General features: G+C 39.0%; 1 protein-coding gene across 1 annotated transcript in view; it reads left to right on the top strand.

The window, feature by feature from the left end:
* The window catches only part of TRIM8 (tripartite motif containing 8), a 57,337-nt gene extending 44,339 nt beyond the window's left edge, over nt 1-12,998 (top strand). Inside the window, exons 5-8 of the mRNA XM_072130714.1 lie at nt 4,989-5,222; nt 8,379-8,410; nt 9,488-9,603; nt 10,831-12,998. Coding sequence (XP_071986815.1) covers nt 4,989-5,222; nt 8,379-8,410; nt 9,488-9,603; nt 10,831-11,438 — 990 coding nt within the window. The 3' untranslated portion in view covers nt 11,439-12,998. The remainder of the gene's footprint in view (nt 1-4,988; nt 5,223-8,378; nt 8,411-9,487; nt 9,604-10,830) is intronic.
* The last annotated feature ends 1,628 nt before the right edge of the window (nt 12,999-14,626 follow it).

Below are 14,626 nucleotides of genomic sequence, written 5' to 3'. Positions count from 1 at the left end.
ACTCACCGGCCACTTTATTAGGTACACCATGCTAGTAACGGGTTGGACCCCCTTTTGCCTTCAGAACTGCCTCAATTCTTCATGGCATAGATTCAACAAGGTGCTGGAAGCATTCCTCAGAGATTTTGGTCCATATTGACATGATGGCATCACACAGTTGCCGCAGATTTGTCAGCTGCACATCCATGATGCGAATCTCCCGTTCCACCACATCCCAAAGATGCTCTATTGGATTGAGATCTGGTGACTGTGGAGGCCATTTGAGTACAGTGAACTCATTGTCATGTTCAAGAAACCAGTCTGAGATGAATCCAGCTTTATGATATGGCGCATTATCCTGCTGAAAGTAGTCATCAGATGTTGTGTACATTGTGGTCATAAAGGGATGGACATTGTCAGCAACAATACTCAGGTAGGCTGTGGCTTTGCAACGATGCTCAATTGGTACCAAGGGGCCCAAAGAGTGCCAAGAAAATATTCCCCACACCATGACACCACCACCACTAGCATGAACCGTTGATACAAGGCAGGATGGATCCATGCTTTCATGTTGTTGACGCCAAATTCTGACCCTACCATCCGAATGTCGCAGCAGAAATCGAGACTCATCAGACCAGGCAACGTTTTTCCAATCTTCTACTGTTCAATTTCGATGAGCTTGTGCAAATTGTAGCCTCAGTTTCCTGTTCTTAGCTGAAAGGAGTGGCACCCGGTGTGGTCTTCTGCTGCTGTAGCCCATCTGCCTCAAAGTTCGACGTACTGTGCGTTCAGAGATGCTCTTCTGCCTACCTTGGTTGTAACGGGTGGCGATTTAAGTCACTGTTGCCTTTCTATCAGCTCGAACCAGTCTGCCCATTCTCCTCTGACCTCTGGCATCAACAAGGCATTTCCGCCCACAGAACTGCCGCTCACTGGATGTTTTTTCTTTTTCGGACCATTCTCTGTAAACCCTAGAGATGGTTGTGCGTGAAAATCCCAGTAGATCAGCAGTTTCTGAAATATTCAGACCAGCCCTTCTGGCACCAACAACCATGCCACGTTAAAAGGCACTCAAATCACCTTTCTTCCCCATACTGATGCTCGGTTTGAACTGCAGGAGATTGTCTTGACCATGTCTACATGCCTAAATGCACTGAGTTGCCGCCATGTGATTGGCTGATTAGAAATTAAGTGTTAACGAACAGTTGGACAGGTGTACCTAATAAAGTGGCCGGTGAATGTAGTTTTGAAAGTTATGCTACATTTTCAGTTTCTAAATTATAGCTGTTTAACTGGGGAACCTTAAGCCCCACCCACTGGACTCTCCCACTGATTGCCCAACCCCTAATTCAAACAAGACTGCAAAATAAATCCCCGTGGACCAGGACTATGAAAATAAGATTTGTCATCGATAAAACTCCAAATAATCGGTATTTTTTAAATCAATCTCATCCATCTTGTAGATAAAAAACTTCCAGTTTCAGAGACAAAGATATATGATTAATTTTATTGCTTGGATTCCATTTTAAAATATACAAAATCTCCAGTAAGATTATTGATTGCGACCAGATGAAAAAATCTAATATTTTATGGATAAAATCAGTCTATTTTATAGTGAATCTCTAATAAAGAATTTTTTGTTGCTGTAACTTATATTTCTGATTTTATACATATTGCAGAACATTTGCCACCATAAATCCAGATGTGACACAGTGCATTTAAGTGATTGCTTTTGGCTCTTGCCCGCAATGACCAGACTGCGGAACAACATAAAAGTCCACAATTCAGAGTCAAACCCTCCATTTCTTATCCTTTTATTTGAGCAATACCCTTATTATTTTCATTGTTTAGATCATCATCCTTCATTATCATCTGTAATTTGACAGCAGTTTAGAGCAGCAGACTATTATCTCTAGGAACAGAAAAGGGGCATCAGCAATTTTACTATTTAAATGAATGCGAATTTTGGAAAGGCAATTAATTTAAGCTGTCACAGGCTCAATGAGGTGACTGGAAGGGCTGGCGGGGAGACCAGAAAGTATTTGCTGTGAAGGTGAAGTTATATCCTGCAAAACATAACATTAGGGTTACCATAAAAATCCATAAAAAGTCAGACAATAGTATCGTAATATGGAAATTGGGTTATGTGGTGTAAGATTTAGTGTGAATTCGGAAATAGGATAGGAGGTGGAGAGTGTCGCATTGCACTTGCATTGCACTTGCGTGTGTCTCAGAGTGCAATGCGTTTTTCATGCATCTCCATAGACTTGTATGGGGCGTTAAAAAAAACGTGCGTGTGAAAAATGCAAGTGTGAAAAGACCCATTGATTACAATGGGTCAAAGAGCAATGCAAGTTCTGCGTGTCGAAAGCACACGCAGAAAACACGCGTGAAAAACTCAAGTGTGAAAGGGATCTTAGTAGTTCAGAACTATGGGTCAATTTTTCAACTTGATTTGCTTTCACTGAAGTCTTTATGAACTGCATCGAGATGAAAGATCGTTCATGAGATTGTTTGGACCCCATACATGTCTTTTCTAGTAGATTGTGTTTTTACACGGGAGATTATTTTTCATAAAATGGGTTTCTTTCTTCTTTTCCAAGGGTGAACAATTGTACGAGTGTAGTGTCCTTATCAATACTTATTTGGTTTATTATCAAAAGACCTTATAAATGGAAATTATAAACGGACCTTAACTTTTCATGACTCTTAAAAGTCGGAATTCATAGACTGTAGGCTATTTATATACTTAGTATATAGCTGCCTGTAGATAAGGACATTTAAAACAAAATAACTTTATTGGTATTCTATTAAAAATAACCACACAACGGGAGTGACAGGGCTATCTGTAAAAAGAATAGTCCGACTGCAATACAGGCTGGGTAAGGAAATTCCTGGGGGCCACAGGAGATGCCCAAGGGTGCCGTGTACACAGGACGTGTTATCGCATTATTTGAGTACAGTGTATTGTTCTCCAGCACTCTTATAATATATGTCAGAAATTTCCATTAAACCCAATAGAAATGAACACCAGTGATCTCTCCATATAAGGTTCATTAGAGAGTTTATTCACTAGTACATGTCATTTGTCAAATATCTGCCTAACGCGTTTCCCCACTGATGTACATACAGCGGTTCATCAGAGGTTAATTTTAGACAATGGATGAAAGAGATGAAGCATCAGAATTGCAGGAATCTACAATCTGATCGGAATTCACCTCCTTTCAATTGGTGTACACTGAATGATGTAGGAGGTCTCCCCTCTATCAGCTGGCAATCAATCAACTGACCGCTGTCCAAATTTCGCTGTAAATCGAACTAGCGTTACCTCAGATTGACTAATGTCTACAGCCAGCTATTATAGAGGATCACCCTCTAGTGTCACAGAGCTTTCGCCCCTCACTATTCTTATGAAGTTTCAATTCCTAGCTATTAGACAGCAAAGGACGTGCCTCCTATCTTACTGCACACACACACGCCGGCATTGGTAACAGCCGCGTGTGTCGCTAGCATTCAAGACTCTTTAAAGCTTAAGCACCGCCCCTAAGGTGTGTGCAAAGAGGGGGCGGAGTCCCCGAGCTGTATGGGCCAATAGAGTCTCTCTGTAAGCTGATGGTTCCGGCGCGTCATGTATTTGCCCATACAGCTCGGGGACTCCGCCCCCTCTTTGCACACACCTTAGGGGCGGTGCTTAAGCTTTAAAGAGTCTTGAATGCTAGCGACACACGCGGCTGTTACCAATGCCGGCGTGTGTGTGTGCAGTAAGATAGGAGGCACGTCCTTTGCTGTCTAATAGCTAGGAATTGAAACTTCATAAGAATAGTGAGGGGCGAAAGCTCTGTGACACTAGAGGGTGATCCTCTATAATAGCTGGCTGTAGACATTAGTCAATCTGAGGTAACGCTAGTCCGATTTACAGCGAAATTTGGACAGCGGTCAGTTGATTGATTGCCAGCTGATAGAGGGGAGACCTCCTACATCATTCAGTGTACACCAATTGAAAGGAGGTGAATTCCGATCAGATTGTAGATTCCTGCAATTCTGATGCTTCATCTCTTTCATCCATTGTCTAAAATTAACCTCTGATGAACCGCTGTATGTACATCAGTGGGGAAACGCGTTAGGCAGATATTTGACAAATGACATGTACTAGTGAATAAACTCTCTAATGAACCTTATATGGAGAGATCACTGGTGTGCACTTCTATTGGGTTTAATGGAAATTTCTGACACATATTATAAGAGTGCTGGAGAACAATACACTGTACTCAAATAATGCGATAACACGTCCTGTGTACACGGCACCCTTGGGCATCTCCTGTGGCCCCCAGGAATTTCCTTACCCAGCCTGTATTGCAGTCGGACTATTCTTTTTACAGATAGCCCTGTCACTCCCGTTGTGTGGTTATTTTTAATAGAATACCAATAAAGTTATTTTGTTTTAAATGTCCTTATCTACAGGCAGTTAATTACATTATTCATGTGGACATAAACGTTAGTATCCATTATCAATTTTTGTTTAATACTTAGTATATAGGCTTCATAAACCCAACTCTATGTATTAAAGCCTAAGGCTACTGTAGGCTTAATTGAGGTCTAAGGCAACCGTGGGTTTTAACTTTTCAAATGTTTTGTCCCAAAGTAAAATCTTTCCGATGGTGGATGGTTTTTCTATGGTAATTTTAAAAGAAACATACTACTGAATTTTCCTAACACAAATACAGTAGATTTTAGGTAAGGATTAGGTAATTTAAGCAAACACACAGAGTAAGAATCGGCTGTTGCACTTACAGCTATGTGAAGTTATCGGACCTCATGGTCCGATAACCCCTAGGCCTGGCACTAGTGTTACAGCCAAGTCCAAAATGACACATCCCATTGAGTTCTGTAGACTTCAATAATGTGCAGCTGCAGTCTAAGTCATAACCTCATATAACAAAACAGACTTATACTAGTGGGTACTCTGTTCTCATAATGAATCTGTTGGTTTTGGTCTTTCTTCCCCCAAGGAAAAGGTGAACCAGCTGAAGGATGAGGTTCGGCAGCAGTACGAGAGATTGCACCAGATTCTGGATGAAGACATGAGAAAAACAATGGATATTTTGGATAAGGCTCAAGCCAAGTTCTGTAATGAGAATGCAGCCCAGGTTCTGCAGCTGAACGAACGGATGCAAGAAGCCAAAAAGCTCCTGAGCTCCGTGCAGGTCATGTTCGACAAGACCGAGGACATTAATTTTATGAAGGTGAGTTTCACCTCTAATTTAGAGGCCGTTGAGTGTCATTCCCCACAATGGAGGATCCCATTTTTGCTATGTACCCTGTAGCAGCAGATTTTCCAGAAGATCTTGTAAGATGTTGGTCAATTGCTTCAGTGGCCTAGCCTAGATTTGTATGTGGAGATTGTAAGGCAAATGACTAGCACAGAACATTGCAAACAACTAGACAAGTAATGATCTATGGCCTATTCTCAGGACCTAGAACCTAGGGCAGATGCGAATGTAAGGACACATCATTAATTCTGCGTCCCTGTCCTCTTATATTGTCCAAACAGTGCTGCCAGTAACCAGCTATGAAGGGGAATGGGAGTACCCAGTTGTCAATTAATCCAAAAAGTAACACAATGCATTGTTGGAAAAAATAAAGTGTCAGAATTGTCAATAAACGTCAATAATTCAAGTATACACATATAATTGATGTGTCATAATTGCTGTCCGGTCCTTTTTAAATGGTCACTAACCTTTCAACAAATGTTGATGTCAATAGTACAAGTGAATGAAACAAACTTTTGAAAATATAGGGGGGCATTTTATCATGGCTTTTCCTTCTCAGGGGGGGTTGGGAAGGGGGCTGGCTTTCCTGGAGCTTCTCCAAATTTTTCAAAAGATTGAATTTTTTTCCGTATCTATTCGGTCCAAATAGATGTTGCTCCAACTGTCCTGGAACTTTGATATTACCCACTCTAGTCCACTAAAACACCTTTTTTTTTTTTTAAATAAAAAGTTCACATTTCATTTTATAAAATTTTTACGGCTGTTTTCATTTTTCCTTCACTAAGCTTTGGGATGAATGACCATATTAGCCAGCCCCCCATTTTAATCGATTTGTCCATCGTGAATCAGAAAAAAAAAATCAGATTTGCTTTGATACCTGATAAATGGAAGATTAAGACTAAATCTACGAACTTACCAATAGATTTACTCATCTCTAGTCTTAGTGTTAATTACGATTAACCATGATGCACGGTGGCTGAGTGAGTAGCACTTCTGCCTTGCAGCGTTGGGGTCCTGGATTTGAATCCCACCCAGGTCAACATCTGCAAAGAGTTTGTATGTTCTCTCCGTGTTTGCGTAAGTTTCCTCCCACACTCCAAAACATACTGAATGAATTATTATTTTTATTATTATTATCATTATGATGATGTAAGGAAAAGTTATAGCATTTCTTTTACCAATTATTTTCCTGAACTCTGCTTGCGGTCATTGAAATTTAGTATTTTGTATAGATATTTATTGGATCCATCTATATTAGTTGTATTCTTGTATATCACTTTCTCTTGTTCTGGTCCTGATATATCACCTTACAACTGTGCTTCTGTATGCAATTTCACCCTCTGTATTGCTGAGAACCATTATGCGATTTGTAAAATATATTTACTAGATTATTAAACCCCTTTAAACGTTTTGGTGGGGCAGTCTGACTCCTGTGTGCCCTTGGTTGAAGTATTTACTATCCCAGCATTGGCAAACGCTACATTATTTGTTGTTCGGAAGCAGTATTACAAGAACACATTGTACATGCCAACAGGCTCCTTAATGCCCACTAATTACTTGGAAAAACCACTTCTTAATGTAAGAACAGATCAGATATTGTTATTAAATTCTCAGGAAAAAAGTTAGAAGCACCTTTTATTAGCAGTCATTTAACCAAGATGATTAAAAGTTTTATTAATTTTGGCTGTAATCCACAAATTTTTATGAAGAAGAAAATAATTTTATTATATTTTACTTTTTTTGAAATGAGAGCAATAATATAAAATAGTTATTACAATTTATTATCATTCAGCATTAGTAAAATTGCTATGACAAGCAATCATTTCAACTACAGTTAATGGGCCCCTAAGGAACAATGAGCTATTTAAAGTTCATTTTCCCATAGTTTTTTTTTTCTTTATGAAAATTGTATTGGAAGAAAAAAAAATTGTATAACTCCTATGCATCAAGAGGTTAAATGGATATCAGAGACAATTTGTCTCTAGAAACTACTACAAAACTGTAGAGGTTATCCCCCACCCCCGAATCTTTATTAGATAAGCAATAGTCTCATCGACAATTTTCATGGATTTGGCCACCAATCTGATGTAATTACCTTAAATAGTGGCTTGTTATTTTTATAGCAAAATAAAAGTAGTCTCACCTTTCCCTCAGTGGCATCCTAAAGGGGTGGTTCACTTTAAGCTAGTAATTGATATTGTTTTTGTGATGAAAAGTTATACAATTTTCCCATATACTTTGTGTATCAATTCCTCAACCGGTGCCTGGTCATGTGATGTCACACAGGTGCACTACTCGTTATATCACAGAGCGCATTATATAGCTGTATGATATAACAAGCGGCGCACCGGTGTGACATCACATGACCAGGACAGATTTCTATCCACAGGAAGTAAACAATGAAGCTCCCCTTTTAATAAAAGCAAGCAGAGATCTATAAAACCAAAAAAGAATTGATATACAATTTTCCAATATTACTTTGTGTAACTTTTCAATATAAAAACCATATCAATTATTTACTAAAAGTGGACAATCGTATTAAAGTGACTAAAGATGCTTTTCAATACCGCAATCAACCTATGGACCTGGGCGCAGTTTTTAGAAAAAAAAAAACAGCCATGTTTTTTAATCCCATGCAGACCCTAAAGCATGCAGTAGACATTTAAAAGGTTTCCATTATAAAATCAAATCACCAAATTTAGGGCCTGCATTTAGGTTCATGCAATCTGTCCCCCTTGGCCAATCACAACCATGGCTAGTAACTAGAGGTATCAATCTGCCGGATTGGTTGCTCTGCCGCCAATATGGCAACATGTCCAGGTCACGTGAGGTTGCACCTGAACCATGGACCCAAACCTAAAGTTTGGGCCGTCCCGAAACTGTGCTTGGTCCATGAAATCCGTCCAGCGCCCTATCAGTCTACCTTACAAAGTCTGGTAATACATAAGACCCAATCATGTCAATAGATTAGATTAAAATTGCTGAAGTGTTTGTTTCTATTGATGAGAGAGATGAGGAGGAACTGAAAAAAACATATCATACCATTGTTCATAAGACATCCGAAGAGACAGTTGTCTCACGAATTAGACCGTACATACTTACTTACTAACCTGATTTTGTTTTTCCTAGAATACAAAGTCCGTGAAAATCTTGATGGACAGGTAAGATTAAAATTTCAGGCATTGCCGCTTTACACTACATATGTTGTTTACTGGTAGTCTCCTAGGTAAAGAGGTTTGTTTAGTCTGGGAGATTAGGAACATCAAGGGAGGGTTTGGAGAGTGACTTTCATTGGCGATGTCTGGGTTTATGTAATCTTAGATAATGACTTGTGTGTCGCATAGTTGCAGTCTGAATGATTGTTTAGTGGATTGTAGATCATGGGTTGGAAAAATCTACAAAATGAAAAAAAAATTTAATTTCTGCATCCTACTTATTCTGTTTTGCGAGGGGGAGAATAGAGTATTATTAGGTATTACTAGAAAAAGTAAACGGGAGCAAGTATTGTAATATCTTTTGGTTTTAAAGAGTAACCAGCAACCAACGTTTCAACAGGCAGACCCACATGGATCATAAAAAACTTCTAGATTTCATTGTCAGGCGGAGCCTATTATGAAAATAAAAACATAATCCTGTACAACCCCTTTATTAGTTCTGCCAGTCTGTGGACATAGACACAAATTTCAGCCCCTCTCTTCATCTTGAAAGTGAAGCTATTGCTGTGGAAAGCTTCCTCACCATCTCTGTGTTTTATTAATCTTGCTAACAACTTTGAATGTTGCTGGACATCCCCTTTAAAATGGAATTTAGAAGAATCATACACGGATCAACCTGGTCCTTTGACAAGAGAACAATGTTTAGCATTTCATTTACATATTGTGGCCAGGGGACTGTACAAGGAGCTTGCTTTTTTTTACTGTGAATTCTTATCTATTATAACACCTAAGTTACTTTATTTTTCTCTCTATAATACGATTAGTCTGGTCCTAGTTTTGTAAAATGGGGACAGAAATCCAAAGAAATTCAATAATGTTGCCCATAGCATCCAGCCATCCAGCCATGAGTTATTATTACGGTTCTCCATAAATATATTCCGCAGGGTGAAACATTGCGTTATCGTGTAGTAATCTGTGCTATGGACTAAGGCTCGGAGGCAGGGGAGGCCTGGAGCCGCATGTCAATAGCTTGGACATAACCAAACATTGATAAAACGGACACTTCATTTTCTGTGATTACAGGACTCAGACCTGTACTGGAGGAAGCCTTCCACCCCCCAAAATCGGACATCTGAACTCTAAGCTCTTCCTGACAGAAATTTCAAAGAAGGAGAAACAACTAAGAAAAATGCTAGAAGGTAAATTCCCAGAATACTTGATTTTTTCGGGCCCATCAAATAAAAACAAATTTTGTAAAGATTTGTTCCCCCAAACTTTTCATTTTTCATTAAAGACAAAGTTTTAGGACTTTTTTTTTTAATTTGCATATTGACACCAAAATAATGTACCAAAAGCAGTTTCATTTTATATTAAGGCAGTGTTTGCATATAGCCTTGGGTCAACAAGCCTGCTATTTTTAGCTTTGCTTTGCAATGGGGTTCCACCCACCCCAATTGTATTCATATTTTTAGCATGTTTTTATCCTATGTATAATATTCCATTAAGTAACAATTAGTTAAAAAAATACTTACAGGGGCGATTGGTGTCTGCTGATCTAGACCAAAAGCTCGCCATTGCTCAGGACATGGGGTGATCATGTGATCACCTATTCCAGGGCATCACTGCCCCATTCTCTTTAGCATAGAGTACACACAGAGCCCCAGATTAGATATTTCAGTTTAAGCCTTCGGTTTCAACCCTAAGTTCACAGCACCACTAGTGGTGCTTGACTTTTTACATTACAGAATAAGACAATGGACACCTTTAAAGGAAATCTTTCATCAAAATCAAGCATGATAAATTAAGGACACTTTTTTATGACTTTTTATATTTTTGTATTTTTCATCCATGGCCTCCTTCCTTCTAAAATAAACCTTTAAAATGATGCTAATCAGCCTGAATGGCTACTGGAGTGGTTCCCAGAGTGCCTCCTTGCTGCACATTCACAGGCTGTTACAGTGCCTCACCGTCCCCTTCTGCACCTGCTCTGCACTCCCCTCTCCCCTGCCTGATGTAATCTCACTGCAGCACAAGAAGTTCCAACATACAGTGGGAGAGGAAATTGCTTCAGAGGGGCTCTTGGAACGGTCCAGTAGCCTTTTTGGCTCATTAGCATAATTTTAAAAGTTGGTTTTAGAAGGTAGGAGGCAATGAATAACAAATATAAAAAAATTACTACAGTTACAGCACCTGGATAAGTAAGTGTCCATGGTTTATACTGATGGAAAAAGTCTGCCATCGCTACAGTGAACTTAGCTTTCATTTACATTTTTATACAGTAAGTAGTGCTTTACAAATCAAGATATTGCCGTGTCAAATTATAGCATTTCCTTGCCCAATTCTAAATCATATTATTGTAAAATTGTAAATTTAGCAGTGTGTTTTATTTGTAGTAAAATCGATTTCTCGTCTCTCTCTTCCTCTAGGCCCGTTCAGCACACCTGTGCCATTCCTGCAGAGCATTCCTATGTATTCTTGCAATGTAAGCAGTTCAGGGGGAGAGAAGCGTAAACATTCAGCTGCATTTCCTGAAAGTAGTTTTCTTGATTCAGCCCCCGGGACTGTTAGTGGCCAGTACATAAGCCAGGGATCTTCCACTGGTGAGGGTCAGTCGGCACAACCTATGGTGCCTTGTAGCTCTACCCAGCATATTGTAGGACTTCCTAGTGGCCCACAGCCGGTCCACTCCAATTCTGTCTTCAACCCCTCCCACTACCCCAACAGTTCGTCATCTCAGCAATCTGTCCTCTCCCAGTATGGAGGGCGCAAGATCCTGGTGTGCTCTGTGGACAACTGTTATTGCTCCTCAGTGTCCAACCATAGTGGGCACCAACCATATCCTAGGTCTGGCCACTTTCCATGGACAGTCTCTTCCCAAGAATACTCTCATCCTCTTCCACCCACCCCCTCAGTAACACAGTCTCTTCCAGGACTCGCTGTCAGAGAATGGATTGATGCTACCCAGCAACATGGGCGTCAAGATTTCTATAGGGTCTATGGGCAGCCCGCCACAAAGCACTACGTCACCAGTTAACTTTTACAGCAAGCTAGCCTTGTTAAATATGCATATGTTAAAATAACCCCCAACACTCGGAACAGAACAACCTTAACCTTGTTTAGTGGTGGATCACCTCTTCACTTCTGAATACGGTTAATACCGGATTGTTTTATACTTTTGCTTTACTTCTTACAATTCTGGACAACGGTATATGCCACCCCCTATTTAGAATATCAATCAATTAGTTATTTCCGTTTTTTTTTTAAATTTTAGATATAATTTTTTTGTTTCGTTTTTCAGCGCTTTAAAGCTTCCGCTGACGTTTCATTGTTTGATACAAAACATTGTTAAGGTTTTCTTTTGTGTGCGTGTGTGTTTTTCTTCCCCTTCGTTTCGTATCAGTTTAGTTGACTACGTTGCTTTAGAAATGACCAGTTCTTGTGATAGGAGTTTTAAGTTAAAAGGCCACTTATCATAGACACTGTTTTTTATTGTATGTTTTTAGAAACCTGTAAATACACAATTATCTGAAAAGTGCAAAGTACACAAAAAAGGGAACGATAAAGTTATGTTTGCAGGGAGGGAATCTGCCAGCTCCTACGAAGGTCTTCTATCAGGCAGTAAAGAGACGGACATTCTACTAGAGTGGAGCTATGAACACCGCATTCTAATCTAGAACATTCTAATCTCTCTTCTGCACCATTACTTGAACTTTAACCTATCAGATAAGAATTATTTCTATATTTTTTTTATGTTGGAAATAAAAATAAAAAATGCAGGGACAGGGAAAAAAAATGTTAAATTTTGTATATAAAGTACTGGTAAGAAGAAATACAGGGTAATTTTTTTGTTTTTAAATCTTTGATCCTATGTAATTCAAACAAAATTGGAAAAAAAATTAAAAAAACCTAATTCTTCCTCTATTCAGTCTCCATGGACCAAGGTTATAGTTATAGACAGTATATAAATACATACATGCATATGTAAGGCCCAACATGGTAACTGGTCTTTTAGCTTAAAAAGTCATTTCTTACATTTTTTTATATATTTTTTTTTGGGTTAACATTCCAAAAACACATTAAAAAGTGCAATTCAACATCTTTCACTTCAAAAGGAAATGGGGCATTTTTTTTTGCTTTACAGACAAAATAATATCTGGAGTGCCACAATCAAAATCTATAGAAAAAAAAAGAACAAAAAAATACTAAATGTATGTATGTACAGTATAAGGTCCAAGCACTTTTTTCCTCTTTTTTTTGTTTCTGCAGCATTAATTACTGAATCATTTAATGCCATATTGTAATATTACAGCAATAAGACTTTGTACTGTATGTTGCTAAGGGACTTTAATGGCAAAAGGTTTGTTTGGGAAGGCACTTGAAAAAAAAATGGGCACCAATTGGACATCAGAGCAATGGATATAACAAGTACTGCATGACAACCAACTGATGTGCGGTATGCTCCTGTGTTTTCTTGCCTTTTTTTTCTATGTCAGTGTTGGATCTGGTGGTAAACGTCTACCACACTCCTCTTAAAGCAGCAGTCCCGCTTACTTGGTAAAACAAAAATTAAATAAAAAATTCTTTTTATAAACTATATGTTGTATTTTTGTCATCCCGTTAAAAAAAAAAAATAATTACACTCTTCACGAGGATTGATTTAACCTCTATTGGCTGATGTGATTGTGCCAAAAAAGTGCCACATTGGTGCATGGGCCATGTGTGGATTGGGGTAAGACAATTCTGTCTCACTATGAAACTGTGTGTATCTCCTAAATCGGAAAACTTTTTGACCAAAGCCTTGCCCTGGCCCTAGAGTCCATCATCCAAGGTTGACTTCATCTGTTACTTCCTCTATAATTTTCCTACTTTAGGAAAATCTGCTCAATGGTGTTACCATATATACTAGGACCGTGTTGTTCAGTTTACAAGTAAAAGTTGCATCCTACCGGTGGTGTCCTTCAAACCTTTCTGTAGTTACCGATTTATTTCCGCCACATAGACCATCAATGTTCCTCTTATGTACTTGTGGCTAGACAAAGATTCATTGAGGACCCATCACAACCCAAGAGGACCCATCACAACCCAAGAACTTTTACCAGAAGCACTCCAATCTGAGGTCACTGCTGTGTTGTGTTGGTAAGTGGTTATAGCCAGGTCTTTGTACAAGAAGTAACATTGCATGTTCAGGTTCCCAAGTGGCAACCACTACCTGGGATCTAAATGGAGTAGCAAGTTATAGGCGAGGGGCAATTTAAACTTCAGTAGATCTGATATTACTTAAGGTAGAGTTAGTAAATCCTTCATCAGATCTAAGGATAAAGCCAACCCCATGGGTTCAAATAAGCATGTGTCCACCATAGCAATTAGGACAACCCCTAGAACAAACTGTAACCACTCCACACCCCAACAGGGCTCAATTATCATATTCACAATCAAATACTGTGGTGTGGGTAATACGGTCTTTGACATCTCTAAACGTTTCTGCGACACGAAACAAAGGACTAAATGTATGTTTTATGTCTGATCTGTTATTAAAGAACATTACCACCTGGATGACGGATTGTAAACCAAGCACACTGACATACTGATTTGTGCCTACCCGGCAGGGTCTGCACTTCCTCTTTCTTTTTATACGCTGATTTTTTTAAAAAAATGCTTTTACAATTCTACATATTAGCCTGAGGGGTTTAGGTGTTAATGGGGCCCCTTAGGCTCATTTGTATAATTTTTAAAGCCTTTTTTCTTAAAAACAAGGGCAGATCGTGCCAGAGGGGGCAAACACCAGTATGTCAGTGTGCTTGATTTACAATCCTTCATCCTGATGGTAGATTTCCTTTTAAGCACAGACTTTAGTCTCATGATAGAAAGACTTGCTTTTAACTGCGAGTTTGATTAGGGTTTAAACACCTTTTTGTTCCCTTTATCCCTTTCCGCTATATGTAGGCTTCTTTGAAGTGGGTTCATCCACCCCAGTTGTTTCTTATTTAAACCCAAGTGCTTTTTGGAATACAGTTTAGAAATTAAATTAAATAAAAAATCCAAACCCTGCAGCTTATGTCTCCAATAAGTGTATTTGAAGTAGAGTTGTGTGTGTCCATTTACTTGTTTTTTCTCTGCACATGTGGTGGGTGTGCTTTACGTCATTGCTATTTCAGGAGAAAGACTCTGTGCTGATTTTATACTCGATACCTTGACAAAGCCTACATCTTATGCGAAACAGAA

The sequence above is a fragment of the Engystomops pustulosus genome, chromosome 11, assembly GCF_040894005.1.
Source record: "Engystomops pustulosus chromosome 11, aEngPut4.maternal, whole genome shotgun sequence".
Taxonomy (NCBI): Eukaryota; Metazoa; Chordata; class Amphibia; order Anura; family Leptodactylidae; genus Engystomops; species Engystomops pustulosus.
The sequence above is the reverse complement of the archived record's forward strand: the minus strand, read 5'-3'. Positions and strand labels throughout refer to the sequence as shown.